General features: G+C 28.2%; 1 protein-coding gene and 1 long non-coding RNA gene across 2 annotated transcripts; both read left to right on the plus strand.

Moving 5' to 3' along the window:
- Positions 1 to 3,033: 3,033 nt before the first annotated feature.
- On the plus strand, positions 3,034 to 12,933 carry LOC107882423. The gene is made up of 3 exons (XR_003840234.1): positions 3,034 to 3,508; positions 5,921 to 7,655; positions 12,028 to 12,933. It is a non-coding gene; the product is annotated as an uncharacterized LOC107882423 (long non-coding RNA).
- A 608-nt stretch (positions 12,934 to 13,541) lies between these two features.
- On the plus strand, positions 13,542 to 15,287 carry LOC100575083 (trehalase-like; the record flags this gene model as incomplete). The annotated part of the gene is made up of 2 exons (XM_016800740.2): positions 13,542 to 13,623; positions 14,799 to 15,287. Coding segments are annotated over 2 exons (213 nt in total), but the record flags the coding sequence as incomplete, so codon positions are not given.
- Between the last annotated feature and the right edge of the window lie 3,764 nt (positions 15,288 to 19,051).

The raw sequence follows: 19,051 nt of genomic DNA on the forward strand, positions 1-19,051 counted from the left end.
TTTTTTTTATAATTATTTTCAAATAATCTATTTATTCTAACTAATAATTGGTTTTCCGGGTGTATAGGTGTTATATTGCATAATTTTAACAATATTAACATTATCGTTACAGTACAAACCATAGAGTTAAGAGTTAACAATACGACTATAGAATGGGTTCACCTGAATAATAAAATTTTTTTAAAAAAGTGGGCAAGTGGATTTCGTTCTGCTGTACAGTAGGTTTCAAGTGGGTCACTGTATAATGGATGGTATTAAATTTGAATTGAATGATATAATATCATTGTATAAGAAAAACGATTCTGAGCGGAGACGGTATGTCAGTGTGTATATCTTATAATATATTTATATTATTATAATTTATTATTAAGAGGATGTCAGCGAATTATTTGTTTTCTCTCTACAAACCACGCACAATATAGACAAAACGCAATAACGTAGAATCATTTTTTGCTATGTTTTTAAGTAATCTTAGAGTAAAATCCCCCATTACAAAAAATATAGAGAAAAATATTTTTGAGGGAATGATGTATCGATTTTATATTTTATTGTTATATGACTTTGTTTTCAACTTTCAAAATAAACAAAATAATGTTGTAAATTTAAATTATGTTTAAATTGTTTAGAGACAATATTTAGACAAATCGATATGTCATTCCTTCAAAAATATTATTCTCTATATTTTTTGTAATGGGTGACTTTACTCAAAAATTACTTAAATAAATAAAAAAAAAAAATGATTCTGCGTAAATGCGTTTAGTCTATGTTGCACGTGGGCCAGAGAGAGAAAACAAATAGTGCGCTGACATCATCTTAATTTGTTTGAGTAAACAATTAACTTAACGTGAAAATAAAAGTATCTAACTCGTAAGTTACTGATTAACCATGGGGGAAAAAAAGTAAAACCATTTTTATATATTAGTGAAAAAAATGCATATTTTATAATTTTTTAATGAAAATAACTTACGCTATAAGTCACTGGGGAAAATTACTGTCACAAAGATAAATAATTGGTAGAGGGAACTTGGAATATATTTTTATTATACAGGCGCACGAGGACGTGCACGAACGTTGATGTGTGTAGGAAAAGGAACACAGTATATTAAACTATGATTGTATTGTATTTCGACAACAATAAAAATATCAGTATATCATATTATCTAATCGCATTCAGATTTCAAAACAGAAACAATAATCTATTATGTGGTTTTAATTTATAAAATGTATAGAAATTCTAAAAACAACAACTACTAGGCTTGACAGCACTCTTATTCATCATTTTATCATTGATTTCAGTTAACTAGTGGCGGCCATGTACTAATGTCTGTCTGTAGTGTCGTACCGCCTCGCCCCCCCCCCCGGGTGTTTCGGGTGTTAAAACACCCCCCTCATGCAAGACTGGTTGTAATAATAATATAATTTTTTTTTTTATTTTTAAAAATATCTAGGTACATTATTTTTCAAATTATAGTATTTGAGATCCACGTGCATGTCTGGTCTATAACAACAATTACCTGTGTATTTGGTCATCAACGTTAATATCCGCTTTATAGCGATAATAACCTGTGTATTTGGTAAATATCGTTAATAACCGGCGAATAATGTTAATTTCCATTTAACATAATTTACCGTAACATATACATATATAAGGCTAGGCAAGTTAATGATTTTTTTAAATCATGGGCAAGTTAACTCAGTATGTTAAGTTAATATATGCACCAAAAACAAAAAGTTAAAAGTTAATTTAACTATAGGTTAACTCAGTTAAGTTAAAAGTTAATACACACATTTTGTTAATTTTTATTAAGTAAAAAAAAGTTAATTTGTTTATACAACGCTAGCGTACTTAATTTTTTTCCAACCCAAAACTAAATTATAGATTATATTGTTTATACTTTATACAGTATTTCCATATAAGTTAGATTCGAATGATATCACGGTAAATACATTTCGACATGAAAACGAAATAGACTGAAATAGAGAAATATAAAAAAAAATAAAAACAAAATAAATTAATTTAACTTACTTCTTAAAATGAAAAATTAATTCGTAAATTTCACATTAATTAAAAAAATAATTTTGTAAGTTAACAGTTATGTTAATGAAAAACCAAAAGTAACTAGTCAAATTAAAATAAAATAAACTTTTTAAGTTAACTTAAATTTTTAACTCGTATTTTCATGCCCAGCCTTGTATATATATATATAAGACCATATATATTGTACTAATAGTGTTATATGATAGTTATACCTTAGAGATAATAAACAATTAACAAATGCTACAAACTCATAACATAACTCATAAACATAAATCATTTTTTTTTTCAATATTACAATACTTGAAGTGCAAGACCAAGACTATAAAGCTCTCTGCTAGACCAAGACCAAGACTCCCATAGTGTTGGTCTTGGTCTTGGTTTGTCCATCACTAACCGGGGGTCACCAACTGGTGGACCACGGCCCGTATCCGGACCTCCGACACATTTTTTACGGATCATATAATATATAATTATATAATTATATAATTATTATAGTATATTTTTTACATAAAATTTTTACAATAAAATGACGAATAAAAAATATATTTTCCGAAATTGTGAGTATATGGTACACATATATATATATATTAAATACGTGTCTCCTTCACCGAGCGATACGTCGAAAGAAAAGTTGACTGATAGGCACGTTATAGTAAATTAGTAACGTTAGACGCTCGTGCCGCTCAGTTATCGTATGCAAAAAAAAAAAACGAAATCTAAGAATTCCCCAAGTACGTTTTATTGCGATTTAGTAGGATTGTCATTGATACTGTTAATGTGCAGTGAAAATAGTCGTTGCAGGGTATTCAAACGTGTTTTGGACCGTTGGAAGTTTGGTAAGTTTCAAAACGGACCCCCGTAGAACTTAGTCGGGTGACTCCCGATATAGACTGCAAAATTGCTTATTTACTTACGACTCGACCGTCACGTTATTTTTTTTCTGGGTAGGTATCTGCGAAAAGCGAAGGTCGACATTAAAAATTGGTACTTTTCGTGTTATGATAGTAATACGGTATGGCATGTTGTCATGTGTACGATTTCGTGATGACAACAATTTCAATGCCATTACGTGATATTATTATTGTGCGTGTTAATCAGCGCCGCCGTCAACTTATCTTATTGTTTACGGTCGCACTGTTATAATGTTACGCGAGACGCCATTGTAATATTATGCAGTCAGTGTCAAAAACGGCAGTGCACAGACAATGCCGGCCAACTGCAGTGTCGTATTCATAATCGTTTTATATTGTATTAATATTTGTGTTCTGAACATATCTTGTTAATATTATCGCGTGTCGTGTATCGAAACGAAACAAAAATCGAGTACGATATTGTTTATATTATCGTCTCGACGGCGGATCGGCGTCATCGCCAAACACCACCCATCGGTCGTTTGTCTTGAAAAATACGATTTGTAGTATGATAAAATTATTTAGCGACTGGCCAGCGGTCGAGACGTCAACGAGCTCTGTGAGTACCTACCTATACCTACACAATATTATAATAATTTATGAGATTTTTGCGTAATATTATGATCATTATCGTGTCAATGGAAGACGAAAGCGTATTAAAATTAATTGTCGCTTAATATTATCATAGTCCTCATACTGTTCGTTAAACTATATAATATAACGGTCGAATTCGTTGTTTATTCTGATATATATTATTATTTATTATTGAGTGTTGTCGACTGTTATTGTGCTCCATTACAGACTTTGAGTCGACAGTTGAAATTGTAGACATTTACTTTAATTTAATGTTTGAACTATATTGTAAGCCGTAAACGGCCACGCATATGTTTGTACTGTATTGTGAATTATATGACAACGAATCTAGGGAAAAAAGCCCGGAAAAAAAATCCCAAAGCTATACCTAATCGTACTGTTGGGTACAGCTTTCAAAAATAAAAAAACAAAAATATATATAATTTGAATGATAATTACCTATTGTATTATTATAATATTGATAAATAGGTACATATATTATATGATATTGCTATATAGATATTTATTTATTTGTTTATTTATAAACGGATAGGTATACCCTTTGGTAATGAAAATTAAAAATACAGTAAGTTTAAACTTTATTTGACAATTAATATTATACTGAAATTAAATAATATTATATATTATAAATTAGCTAATAATAATAATAATAATAATAATAATTAGCTAATATTTTTTAAATTAATCGTCTTCCTGTTTATGAATCCTAACATATTAAATGATTTTTTAACTAAAGTATTAATATGTGGGTACCTAATATACTACAATTATCAATTTTATAATAAAAGTCATAACTAATAACATTATCTAGACGAAAAAAAGTAATAATACCGCAAACATTTATATTTAGTGGGAGACAAATTTGTTTAGATTTTACTACAAAATTAATTTATCGTTTAATAGTCAATCATATCATATGGCCCTACTCATAAATTATTTCTATATACGCCACTGGAGTGAATTGACTTCTTATAAAATTTTAATTTAAGATTATTAACTAGGCAATACCATAAGGTTTTCTATTATATTTTAATTTTGAAGCGAGTTATGAGTACATTTTATGATGTACAATTACACATAAGTATTGCTTTGGGGATTTTGGATTTTATTTCCAGGTTTTTTTTTTCCGATTACCGTAACAACACAAGAGTGAAATAACAGTAATAAATTCGTGTGTTCTGAAACAAACCTTGGAAAAATTAATCATATTAAAACTCGGCTTCGGCCAACAATATAGGTATAAGTGCATGGAAAATCAGAACTATTTAAAATATTAATATTTATCTTATGAACAAAATAGCAGTATATTATTATGAAACTAAAGCTCAATTGATGAAAATATGTAAATTCAAAAATTGAGTAGAAAAGTATTAAAGTGTATATTATTGTTTAATTTTTAATGGTAAAATACATTTTTATTATGATTCAATAACATTAGTTTCACAAAATATGCATCGCTTATAATATTATAATATAACCATAAGGTATTTTGTGAACATTTGGCTTTTAACATTAGAAATTTCCTCCGGAGATACTACTTGAAAGGGAAGTGATATATTTTATGAGTATGTTTTTAATTATAGAATGTATTTAATTTAATGACAGAATACATATTATTAATATAATAAAATATAATTATTATTATAATTATACATATCAATACATATTAGGACTTTTTGATAAGTATCCGAATATTTCGAATATTTCACTCTCGCTCGCCCAACTGTTGTCCACGATTTCACTAGGTATGATAATTTGAACACTAGATAAAGTTTATTAATAATTTTAATAGAAAAATTTTTTTGTCACAAATTTAAAACTATTTATCAATTAATATATGTATATTATATTACGCTTGATACGACACCAGATTAAGTAAAAATACGGTTGTAAATATTTTATATGTTTAATTGTGATGAAGGTCCATTTTGGTAAATGTAATCAGTGCAATGTAGCACCCAAAAGAAATCGACGTGCATATTTATACATTTACTAAAATCTCTAAATTATAAATTGTATTAGGTACATTTGCTGTACTGTTAAAAAACCAAATTTAAAGCACATTATATTTATTTAAAATATTTAATTATATATATAATTCTGTAAAAATTAAAACCTTGAAATAAAAACATCATGTTTCTTAATAATATTTTTACGATAATATTATTTGGCTAGTATGAAGCTACATATTATATTAAATACTTGTACAATAAATAATAATATCTTAATATCGACAATTGCAACTATGTTGGTACCTACTAGTAAATAACGGACGGACCGGGTCACGGGGACATTAGTTGTCTAAACTTACGTTTAGAAACCTAAAAAGTTTTTTTTATATTTTGTCATCCTCATATTTTTTTTTAAATATTTTCAGTTATACAGATATTAAATTTCAGGATGCAAAGATGGGCGACCTTTGAATAATTTTGGAAAGAAGGGGGATGTGCGTGAGCTAGCCTACGATTTTGACTCCCCCGGAGGACTGTGAGCGAAATAAAAGGGCTGATTAGGTACGTTTAAGTCTCTCGTATATTTTATGTTTACTTATGATAGTTAATACGTATGAACCTATGACTGTAATATATTCTTCTTCTTCGGGCAATTGGCCGCTATAGGACCATCCCGTCAAACACCCTTCTCCCCAACAATGTCTGTCGGACGATCGTTCCCGTTTGACTATATAATATAAGTATACCTACTTATAAATTATAGTAGGTATAGGTGTGTAACATTCTCAACGCGTCTCGAATCGATATAGTAATAATATACTTCGATGTGGATGGTATATTTGTGTTTATTATTACACGAAAATATTATAATTAATAATTTATATTGAAAATATTTCAAGTCTAATTCGACTTGAATAAAATAACTGTTGGTAGTTTGGAGCGAGTTGTGATGATAGAAGTTAGGATTACTGTTATTCTTGAGGCTGGTCGTCCATCAGCGTCTCTCGTCGGGTCAGTTTTTATATGTCCCTCCTATAATGTTAGCACAGACAAATCGATCGACTTAACCCGTGCCACAAAAGCTCTAAAGTTTTAATAATAAAAATGTTCGAAATCGTTAATTTTTCAATAAAATTAATCATAACTCTTAAGATAATGATTTTACAAAAACATTGTGAGGACTTTAATTACACATTATTATTATTACAACAGTTTTATACTTATACATTTTTTAAAAAAATATTTGAGCAGCGGCTATATATACGGTGTATACTATTATCTCTGTAAACGCTCTGTATACGTGCTACCATCGTTATTATTATTATCGTTACGCGCTCGAGTATTATCATTATATTTATAATATTATACAATGAACACGTAGAAATTATGTTATTATTTATGTAAGTATATTATAGTCACAGCTCGCTACAGGTATTACTGCAGTCCATCTAGTGTCTACTTATATTATATTTTTAATTAAATTCATGTGTATTTTTTTTTTTAATCATCTGCTTCACAATCATTTAGAGTGAAATCGTGGTTTTCGTCTGTAAAAAAATAAGTTTTTATCGCCACAAAAAAGTATTCGAAAGAAATTTCCCGAAATAAGAATTTTAATAAATTAACGAAAAAACGCGGATAAGCATGCGCTCGGTCAATAATACTCTATATTATATAGAAATACTTAAAATCGTAAGCAAAATGTTTTTAACGGAGATACCGCACACACAATTACATCATTGTTTTTTTATACAGGCACGTCTGGCGTATACCATTTATCAAATACGTAGGTATAATAATAATATGACATTAAGACATTTGGCTCAGATTTCACCTCAAAATACAGATACCTATAGTATAAATCTAATCTTTGGTTAGTATGACGAAAAATAAAATGTTCCCACCAAATTCCTCAAGTTCATATTATAGGCAGTGGGGTACCTATCAATGTATCATTTTATAAAGCGGCGCACGATGTAGTGGTTAGCTGTCAGTTTCACAGTTTCTTTTGTGTAGTGTCGACCCACTAAAGGTTAGTGCGTTGGCGCTACAAAAATATTATCATAATAGTTTTAGAGTAACATTATTGGTCAACTACGACTACTGGAATTCGGCGTTCTTTGGAAAATGTTTCTACAACTTCTCACGCCATCGTGACAGGTAAATTATATTTTCGTTAATTCCGTTAGCTGCGTTCATTCGGTACAAATCGCTGCAATTCACGAATCAATGGTAAGAGGCCAAAAGTTGTGATATTTTACAGGAGAGAAATTTATTTTAAGATTTTTAAAAGAAAATAATTTTGTGAAATAAAGTTTTTATCTTTTTTTGTTTTTAGTGGGTATAATAGTACCTACTTACCATAAGATGTAAGTTAATATTCAATTTTTTTTTTTAATGTAATTATATTTGTTTTTTACAATTTAAATGGCACTTGTTAGAAATGGAAATTATAATTTTTTCGCCACGTACATGGTACCTATACCGGGTTTGCTCATCAGGACAATAATGTTAATTCAAATAATACTTGAATAATTAGTTAATAATATAAATAACTACAGCAGCTTACTTAGGACAAATTGATTTGATATATAAAATTAAATAATTAATGTATTGTTGTTAGGTACTAAATAATAATATAAACAAAAAAATTTAAATTTTTTCTAAAATAACTTTTTTTTTTGTAAAATAAAACTTTTCTTAAATGATAATATTCTATGATGACAAAAGATATCATATTTTTAAATGTAAAAATTGTAAATGTTTATCATTTATAAGCCATTAATAAACTTATAATAGCTTATATAATTTGTATTCAAAATAATTTATTTTGCCAAATTCTGAAAAAAAAATAATTATTTTTATTTTATTATAAAAGTGTAATAATAACAAATAAAAATAAAAACCACATTTTACTCTTAACGCTGTTGGAGCAGACGATTTGGAATATTTGTATTTTATTATATGATAATATATGGAATAGGTAAAAAATTATAATTGTTTTTTGAATACAATTTTTAAGAATAATTCACATTTTAAGGCTTATGAAATTAAAAAATATTTTTTCTCCGTAATCTAGAAAATATTATCTATGATATATTAAAATGTTCGCTATACTTCCTTATGTTTTAATAATATAATTTAGGTAGGACAGGTAGGCGCATTTTATATTATACAGTGAAAACTCTTATGCTGGGTTGCGTGAAATATTGATTCATTTAATCGTTCGACTTAAGCAACCGACCACGGGCCACAAAAATCATGTTTAAGTAACAACTATTGAGCTATCCCACTATTGATTAAATAAATATTATATAATAATAATATTTTTATTGTCCGTGTATTATTATTATTATTATTATTATTATTATCGTTATATATTACATTATATTTATATTACGTGGGCGCGTATAATATATGAATACAGACACAATATTATGTTATTATTTATATAGGCATTTATATGGGTATATACAAAGGTGGCAAGTTAATGAAAATAATTAACTCAAGGTAAGTCAAGTTAAGAATGCACAAGATCGATAAGTTAAAAGTTAGGTAATATAGAAAAAAATATTAACTTAACTCAGTTTAAAAAAGGATAGTCAATTTTTTTTTTAATTAGTGTGTAAATCACATAAAGAGGGAATGTGTCTTTCTAGTTTCTAATTTATAAATCATAAAAAACAATTTTATTGAACTTTTATCATAATTTACACTGTATAGGTGCAGATCTTAGCTTTTTAACACCCGGGGAAAATTAAAAAATACGCCCATTTCAGGGACATTATCAGAATTAGTATTTTTTTAACGAACAATCAAACACACTCACGCAGTGTTGTGAGGACCAACATTTACGAAACCTTTTGCAATATACCGGATCAATAATTTATTTACCACAAATAGTTTAAACGATTTTATATTGTATTATAATATTGGAACCTTTTAATCCTAAAATAAAAAAATATATAATATTTAATTAGAGCATTTTCATTATTATTTATTATTTTTATTATTGTTAGCTAAATCCTTTTCAGAATAATGCTTTCTCATTGCTAGCAATCTTTTAAAACACGAAATTACGTAATAATTATAATTTATGAAACATCGACATCTGTATCTCGATCGTAAAATTCTGTTGATTATGTATAAATATGTAATAATTATTAGGTACTATTGGTAGTGATTAATTTAATTAGAACATTTTCATCCTATCGTATTGTTAATACATTTTTTCATTAACCGAGCATTTTCAATTTGATTAAATTGTGTTTATACTTTAATAGTTGGCGATTTAGAACCTTTTACTTTCAAAAAAATCGTCAATAATGATCGTATAATCATAAATATTAGCTTAAAAAATGCGCCTTTGCATTCTAAACCCATTTTAGTTAGCATTTTAAATTTAATGTCTAAAAATAAAAAATCGTTATAATATTTTTGGTTAGATTTTTGTGTTTCAGAAAGATCTATGATATCTATGAGGAATTCCGTATTCAATTTTAATGCCCCACCTACACAAATTAAAATTGTATACATTTATAATTACAAAATAATTAAAATGTGCACCTATATTATCATTCAGCATTTAAGCTCAATGATTGAAATTCATTAATAACGAGTCATTTATAATAAAAAAAAAATTAAGTCCAATGTTTTATAAATAGGATTCCTAGGAGTCACGGAGTGTGTTGTAGAATATCCCGTGCATAGAATAATAACAAACTTGTATTTTATCATCATTAATGGTGAATGGAGATAGCGTAAATTACGATTTTACGTTTTTAGATTTTCCGTTATAGGGTATAAGCACGTGCACGTGCACCTAACCTATACCTATTTATCTATAATAGAAACACAATATTATGTGTCATATGATATCGCAGTGATCCACAATATTAGATACTCTATACTCAAATTTAACTCTATGTTATAAGGAAATATATCATATTATTATTGTTATCTTCAATTCAGCGTTTCCGCATAGTTAGCGAATTTAGTTGTTGTCACCTATTGTCACTGATTTTTTGAATGATAATTAGAGATGGGAGCTCAGAAATTTACCTGTTAAATTTTATCGTTTTAAAATTCGAGCGACCACTCATTTCAATAATTGTTTTCATATGCACAACAACGCTATAGTGACATCCGTATCTCCACAATGCATTATATAAGTATAACTAGTTACACCTGGTGATTCTTTTATAAAACAATACTTAATATTTCATAAAGTGTAAATTTTTTTACATAGTTTCAAGTCGCTTATAAAACAACGTTTTTATTAAAATATTATATTTTTAAATATTTTTTTATCCTTATAATTTTTTAAGTTTTTTACTTTATTGAATGATAACATATGGTTTTAGTTTTATATTCCAAAGCAGAATATTTTTCTTAGTATTTTGATACATGAAAATTGAATTTAGGGCGAGTAGTTTATGAGTTATAACTAATTATAAGTATTTAAAGTTTAGATGAGCGGAGTGGAGTGGTACGGGGTTTAATTTTTCAAATTAACATGTTATGAGTAATAATAAAAAAATAATTAAAAAAAATAACCTAATGGTAGGTATTATACATAAATAAAACACTTTTTAAACATTTTCTCAGACATTTCAGGCCGTGTACACTGTAGGACGTAGGTACAGCCTTCGCAGCCCATAAATACATAAATGCTATAATATTGCTATATTTTCCAAATATTTTTTTTTTAAAGTACATAAACTTTTCTTTTTGAAAGTTGTTGTACTGCATGACGTATAATATACCACTTTATATTATTGTTTGAGGTAATTTAACAAAAAAAAATGTTTATGATTTATGAGAAGAAATTTAAAATTCATCAATAAATGGATTTTCGAGAATACGAAATTGGCAATAAATCTAAACGTGTGTGTATGACCATACTAATATTTTTTTTAAATATAATATATGAAAACAAATTTTTAAAAAATAATTTTAATACATTTATTTTATATAATCACTCAGAACTACAGTAGTCAATAAACATACATTTTTTATCCTCATAATCTATTTTCTTTTTATTAATTAATAAACTGTTTAGAAACATAATATTAAATTAATTGCATAATACTATATTGATGTCGATTATAATCATAGCTATCACACAATTGAAATAAAACATTTGGTTGTACATACTAAGTTTATGTCAAACTTCAAATAGATAAGCTTCAATCTGACCAAAATATATCGTGATCGAATCGTGGTTTAAGTCAATTAGATAGATCCTAATAATTCTCCTTACTTTTATGCAATTATTTTGAATGTATTTTCACATCTACTAAATTGAAAAATCAAATGACTGACAAAACCTTTAATGAAACGTGTACCTACTTGTAAATTATTATCTTTAAAAATAACACAATATGTCTTATAAAAAAAAAAAAAATAGATCATAGTTTGAAAAAAAACATTTAAATTTAGTTACAGTGAATATAATTAAGATAAAATGAGTAGTATTAGATTAATTAAAAACAGTTGAATTTAATTTCATGAGTTAGTATTTTTGTTTCAGTGAAATTAACTGTAATAGAACATTACTGCACACGATTCAAATGCTTGAAGTACTCAACGATTCTAAAACATTCGTTGATATGAAAATTAAGAATTTCCCTTAATATATTAAGAGCGATTTCGATGATAAGATGGAACATATGTGGGACCAAAACCCAAAAAAAAACCCACATGGACAACTTGATTGGAGAAAACTTCGAAAAATAAAATTCTGAATTGGAAAAATGGACTCCCACCGATTGGATCAAAACACCAAAACCCGTTAACAGTATTAAGGATGAAAATTAAAAAAAAATGGACAATAAGAATGAATTAAATATGGAAATATTTTGGTAGAAAGATCAAATATGACTTACGTTTAAATCCTGATCGGTAGTCAACAAAAGTTTTTGTCGTCGAAATTTAGTTACCGATCAGTGATCATTAACTAAATCAATAACGTTGTGATTATTTTTCTAGTATTTGAACTCAACCTCCAATTCATGGATGTTGTCAATTACAAATTCATTAATTTTTCATCATTGGGGTAATCATGGGTAGTTGTGACCACTTACCATAAAAATTTCTTCCTCCATTGGGAACGTGTCCAACATTCTTTATCATCGATATATAGTTACTTATCATCCCCTTTGCTGTACTATACATTTCGAAGAACAATAGTTCTCGAGTACGAATTCCAGTAGTATATTTCACGGAATCGTCGAAAATTTGCTTAAGTTCTGACCGGTACCTATTCATTAATATATGTTCCAAATCCATATTCGTTCAATTGTACCAGGTTATACAGGATGTACCACCTTGTACAATTTATGGGTTCGGAACGTATATTAATGAATACCGGTCAGAACCTAAGCAAATGTACGACGATCCTGTGAAATATACTACTGGGTTTCGTACCCGATAACTATCGTTATTCGAAATGTATAGTACAGCAAAGGGAATGATCAGCAACTATGTCTCTATGATAACAAATTTTGGACACGTTCCAAATGGAAGACGAAATTATTATGCTGAGTGGTCCAACCACCCGTGATCATTCCAAAAATGAAAAGTCAATGAATTTGTGATTGAAAACATTCAAGAATTGGAAGTTGAGCTCCAACACTGGACAAATAATCACAACGAGACAATCAATAGAAATGGAAAAAATTACACATCAGCAGTGTACAACAGTGTTCGTCGACAGGGCCACCACCCGAATCATACAGGTGAATTCAGTTTTGTATTTCATAGAAGTTATCTCGAATTTAATTTATGGGCTTATTAAATTCATATTACTGATTATTTCTAACTGAACGCTATCATGGGTGGAATTAATAATAATAAACGTTTTGTTTATAATTTCAAAATTATTCGATTTTTTCTGTGGCACCGTTCATCTTTATATTAGGTAGGTACTTACCTGTTTGCATATCTACATTTCAAATTTTATTAATTTCAAAATATGTTTTGTATTATAACAGGAAAGGCATCACAAAAGCACAGCCCCTCAAAACTAAAAGTGAAAAATAAAACTTTTATTCCGAGCTCAAGGCTGCTGCGGAATTTGGGTGGGACTTTTCCAGTCGTCGGCTCATCCTCAGTGGAACACATAAAGGTAAATAACTCACTAGTTTCTGAGTATTTATTATATATATATATTTCCAATGGCTCTTAAAATCGTTCACAATAAATTGTGTTATCCGCGCTTGCTTAATAATCGGTAAAAAAAGTTTCCTCTGTTACGTAATGGTAACAACAAAATAAAATAAAAATGCCGTTTATTTTAAAACAATAGATTTGGGCTCAGCGTACTTAATTATCTGTACTTAACTCTACCGGACATATTTCCTTGTACAGGTCAAGCGAATATTATATATTTTTTTTGTTTCTTACTATCCTCAATATTATTTTAAAAAATAAACTTTTTTTTTTAAGCCTATATAATATGTTAATATTTTGATTTTTGCAACCTACCTATACCACGCATGTGCCGGAAACCATGTGGATGGTATGTAACAATACATTAATTATATTATTTACCTGTAGAATAAAATCTATAGTTTGAAAAAATAAAAGTATAGTATTAAATTAGTATCACGGTATTATTAATAGTGATTTAAGTTTAAAAAAATCTCAGTTTTGTTATTTTTCTTAAAAAATACTTACCTGGTATGCTCATTATGACATTTAACAAACAAATTAACTTTTGAAAATTTCTCAAATCTCTTGTAATGCATTATTCTAAACAAATATGTCATGACATTTTATCGTTATTTCTTTCATAGAATTACAAATTTGATTCAAGCCTTTGTAGTTCCCCTTATACATTTTTCTTAATTATAACTATATAATATATTTAATCCAAACTAGTTCACATAAAAAAATTCTTTGGCTTACATGTAGTGTTAAATTTGTTAGTTCATTCGGAATACTTATACAAACTACCTAAATATTATAAATAAAAATGCATATTGGATTTATAATTACATTACCTTTACAGACATATTCGTATTTAAAACTGTTGATTAGGTCTAGGTGCGTATTATAAATATAAATCTAAATCCAATTGTTTGAAATAATGGTATCTCTGGTATACCAACTATAGTTTAAGAATCGTACCAATGGTGTAAGTTACAATATCATATTATATTTTATAGCCTATAGGCTAGGCATTAACGAATTAAAAATTAAAATCAAATAATAAAATCGGATAATAGGTATTGTCTTTGGTTATGATGTGGTCAAAAACGTTGCATACCTACAATAACTGATGTCATTGTATGATTGCAGGAAATACCTTAAATTCAAAAACTAGCTCAATCGTGCCGGCAGATCTATACGCATTATTACGCGTTACAGATGTACCTACTCGCAGTTACGGAGGACGTCGGCTCGTGGCTAGACTTCAATATGTTAAATAATATTGTAAAACCAATTACTTTGTGTTATGGGTTATACGTTATTTAAATAAGGAGAAATTACTGAAGTTTTATGGGGTTATAGCAACCACCCCGAGGGAATTAATAATAAATAATAATATGGCTATGTAAGTAAAATAAAATCGATATAAAGCGAAGTTATTTTTACCCCACTAACATATTGTCTCCGCTGTAGACAGGTTGTCTTGAAAAAAAACAAAACCGATTACTCTGTGTCGAGGGTTCTAAATTATTAAAATGAGGAAAAAATACTGAAGTCTGATGGGGGTATACCGAATTACCAACCGCCTTTAGGGAATCCAAAGAACAGTGGGTACAGTATAATATAACAGTCGACATGGCGTTAGAGAACACGGGTAACAAATACGCGAAAATGATGGCGTCCGAAACCGCTAACAAATGGATATGCACCAGCTACGTGGCGTACAAAAGAAACTGCGTCGTGTTTGAAAAAGCAAGTCTGAGTTGATGGTTTTCACGGAATAACACAATTTTTATAATGGAGAGGGGTTACGACTGTGTATACTGCGTATATACTTGTGCAGTATGTGAAATATGTAATTTTAGTCGACTGCAAGACGGTAATTGAAAAATGGTTTAGATTGTTCAGTTGACAGGCGGGTTTCACGTGAGTGTTGTAGGCTGTAATTTTTTTTTTTTTAACTTGTCACTAAAAGTCTACAACCGAAAGAGTATATTTAAATAAATCATAGCGTCATTGGTTGTCGTGTATCATACTAGTTCGCCACATGTTTTGACAGTACCAAGTGGATGCAGCTGCACAAATAGGCTTAAGTACAGGTGACTACCCGATAAAGGATGGCTTTGGATGGACAAACGGAATCGTGTTAGAATTTCTGCAAATATACAATTCAACGGCCTCAATAGAAAGTCGGAAAATAACTGCACGAAGATGAACCGAGTAATCTAACGATTTTCGTACAATGATATTGTACGTAAGTATAGGTAATTAAGTGAAAAGTGTACGCAGCTTGACAGAACTGACGGAAGCTCGTACGTATACGATTGTTATAATAGGTATTACTAACTGTTGATATTTTACAAATTAAAACCAAAATTCAAATGTCGATAGCTCTATGAGTTATTGATATATATAAATATAAATGACCCATCAAAATGCATTAAAAATTTAACTGCGCATGAATGTTATTTCAAAAATAATTCGAATTTTAATTTAACCCATCATACCTCCGATTTTTAATTAATAAAAACAATTTTTTTAATACATAATTTGTCTAGATAGCAAAAATTCAAATTTCAAAACCAGTTTGCATAAGTCATTTTTTCTTGATTTTAATATTTCATGGTAAAATAAGTTCAAATAAAATTTTAAACAGCCTGTACCTATATAAATTGCTATTGTTAATGTGTTATTAGTAGCACAAAAATAACTTATTACTTAATAGTTATTACATGTTTTTAGCTCCAACAGTTGGAGTCCAACTCCAGATATTTGTTAAATTAACTTACCAATTTAAAAACTTAGAGCAAAATCAATGTCCAATTCAAAAATATTTATATTAACATTTTTTAATTCTAATTAACAATCTATGACTGAAGTTACATTTAATTATTCAAAGCCATCCACCATTAAACATCAAAAAATGCATGTAAAAAAACTTTTAAATTACTGACAACTATACAGTCACATTTAATTGAAAAACAAATATTTACAGACTTTTATAAACCTACTAAAATTATCCATCAAAATTTGAAAGTTGTTTGCTCGTTGATTAATATTACATTATATTTATGATAATATACTTTCAACGAATAAGTATTGAATCAAAATATGTATCAAAATCATCTTGTATTAAAAATACAAATTTAGAACTTTCTACTGATTGTAGTTTGAGTCAAGGTAATCAAATGCATTATATTTTTTATATTGTACATTATTATGATTGTGGTATTCGTTTTTACATTGATTAAAACGTGATTTCAAAGTATTATTATTCGAAATGGTTAGATTATTCGGTTCATGATAGCAGCGTTTTGCTGTTATTTTCCAATTTTCTATTGATGCTGTAGAATTATATATTTGCAGAAATTCTAATACGATTCCGTTGGTCCATCCAAAACCATCCTCTATTGGATACTCGCCTGAACTTAAGCCTGTTTGTCCAGCTGCATCCACTCGGTACTGTCGAATCATGTGGCGAATTAGCGTACACGACAACCAATTACGATACGTTTTACACTGCGCGGTGTACGGATACACAGTAAACCTTCTCCACCATAAAAATTGTCTTGTACCGTTAAAACCATCAACTCGGACTTACTTTTTCAAACATGGTGCAGTTTCTTTTGTACGACACGTAGCTAGTGCAAATCCATTAGTTAGCGATTTCAGATGCCATTTGTTTTGCGTCTTCATTACCAGTGTTATCCAATGCCATGACTGTCGTATTCTGCTGTGGAGGCCACGCGTCGGGACGTTCCCACTGTTCTTTGGATTCCCTAAAGGCGCCAAGCGGTTGGTAATTCGGTATACCCCCATCAGACTTCAGTATTTTTTCCTTATTTAAATAAAAATTAGGACCCTCGGTACAAGGTATAATCTGTGTTGTTTTATTCAAAACATCCTGTCCACAATGGAGATACTATTATAATATTATGTTAGTAGGATAGAAATAATTTCGTTTTACATCGGTTTTATTTCACTTACATAGCTATGTTATTATTTATTCCCTCAGTGTTGTTGGTATGCCCCCATAAAACTTCATTATTTTTTCCTTATTTAAATAAATTAGAATCCTCGAACCATCATCACATTATAAAAAATAATATACTGCACAACTTTAAACTATATTTGTCTACGTATATTATATATTGTATACAAATAAGTTTTAATATTGTACAACTTTTGACATTTGACATCGCATATGTTTATAATGTATAAACGATAAAAATGTTATCAAATGATAAAAATTAGTTAGAACACAAAATATGTTTATCAAAAAAAAAAAAAAACGTAGATTTATTAATAGATTATGAAGCTAAAAAAATTAATCGTTTACATTTCATTAGTTTGACATAATCACATTATAAAAAAAAAATTTGTACAACTTTAAAACTATATCTGTCTAAGTATTTTGTACCTATATATTGCATACATCTAAATTATAATATTGTACAACTTTTGACATTTGACGACATCGCATATGTTTTTTAATGTATACATTATAACAATTTAATAATATGTATTATTTTGTATATTATATAATATTGTATTGTATTTATTTTATTTATTTAACTGTTGTATTGTTTTATAAATATTATTTATATTGCATTGTATTAATCGTTATAGTGATTATAAATTTATTTTTAAAACTTAAATGAATTGTTGAATATTATCATAATATTGAAATATTATCATAGTTCATAACCGCAAGTGCCACCAAAAAGGTATTAACCGCATCAGTTCGGGAATAATCAGTATCTTCGACCAAGATAAACGCGTAAGGTTTTTTTTAAATATTAATTGTTATTACTTAATATTATAATTTGGTGTTTGTGTTTTACTGCATTTTAGCACTATGCGTAACAACTATAACAATGCTATTTGATAACGAGGGTATGACCTATATTATAATACGGAGTTTTTTTTAGTGTGCAGTGAGACACATTTTGTGCAGTGAGAAAAGTAATAATTGTGCAGTGAAAATTGTTACTTTGTGCAGTGCAAAAAAATGAATTTCAGGATGATATATTTTATTGTATACCTATAATTAAAAAAAAACAATTGAGTAAACTTCAAAATAATAATTAAAAAAAAATATTTCTATTAAAATTAAAAATTATATTATTCATTATTATCCTATTTTTATTTTTAATTTTTTTTTAAACAAAAAATATCTACCACGTTATGCTTCTGGTGGTGGTAGAGAGTTAAATAACATAATATGAACAATTTAATACGTACATGTCCCCAACCCCACCCATTCTGAAATTTGAAATTTTTTTCAAGTCAACATTTAGCAGTCAATTAGCAACAATTTGCAAGACTGGTTTCACAATTTGCAAGCCATTAGCAAAACCATAAAACAAAAAAATGTATGGGTGGGGCTGGAGACATATGTC

This window comes from Acyrthosiphon pisum, chromosome X (genome assembly GCF_005508785.2).
Source record: "Acyrthosiphon pisum isolate AL4f chromosome X, pea_aphid_22Mar2018_4r6ur, whole genome shotgun sequence".
NCBI classification, from domain to species: Eukaryota; Metazoa; Arthropoda; class Insecta; order Hemiptera; family Aphididae; genus Acyrthosiphon; species Acyrthosiphon pisum.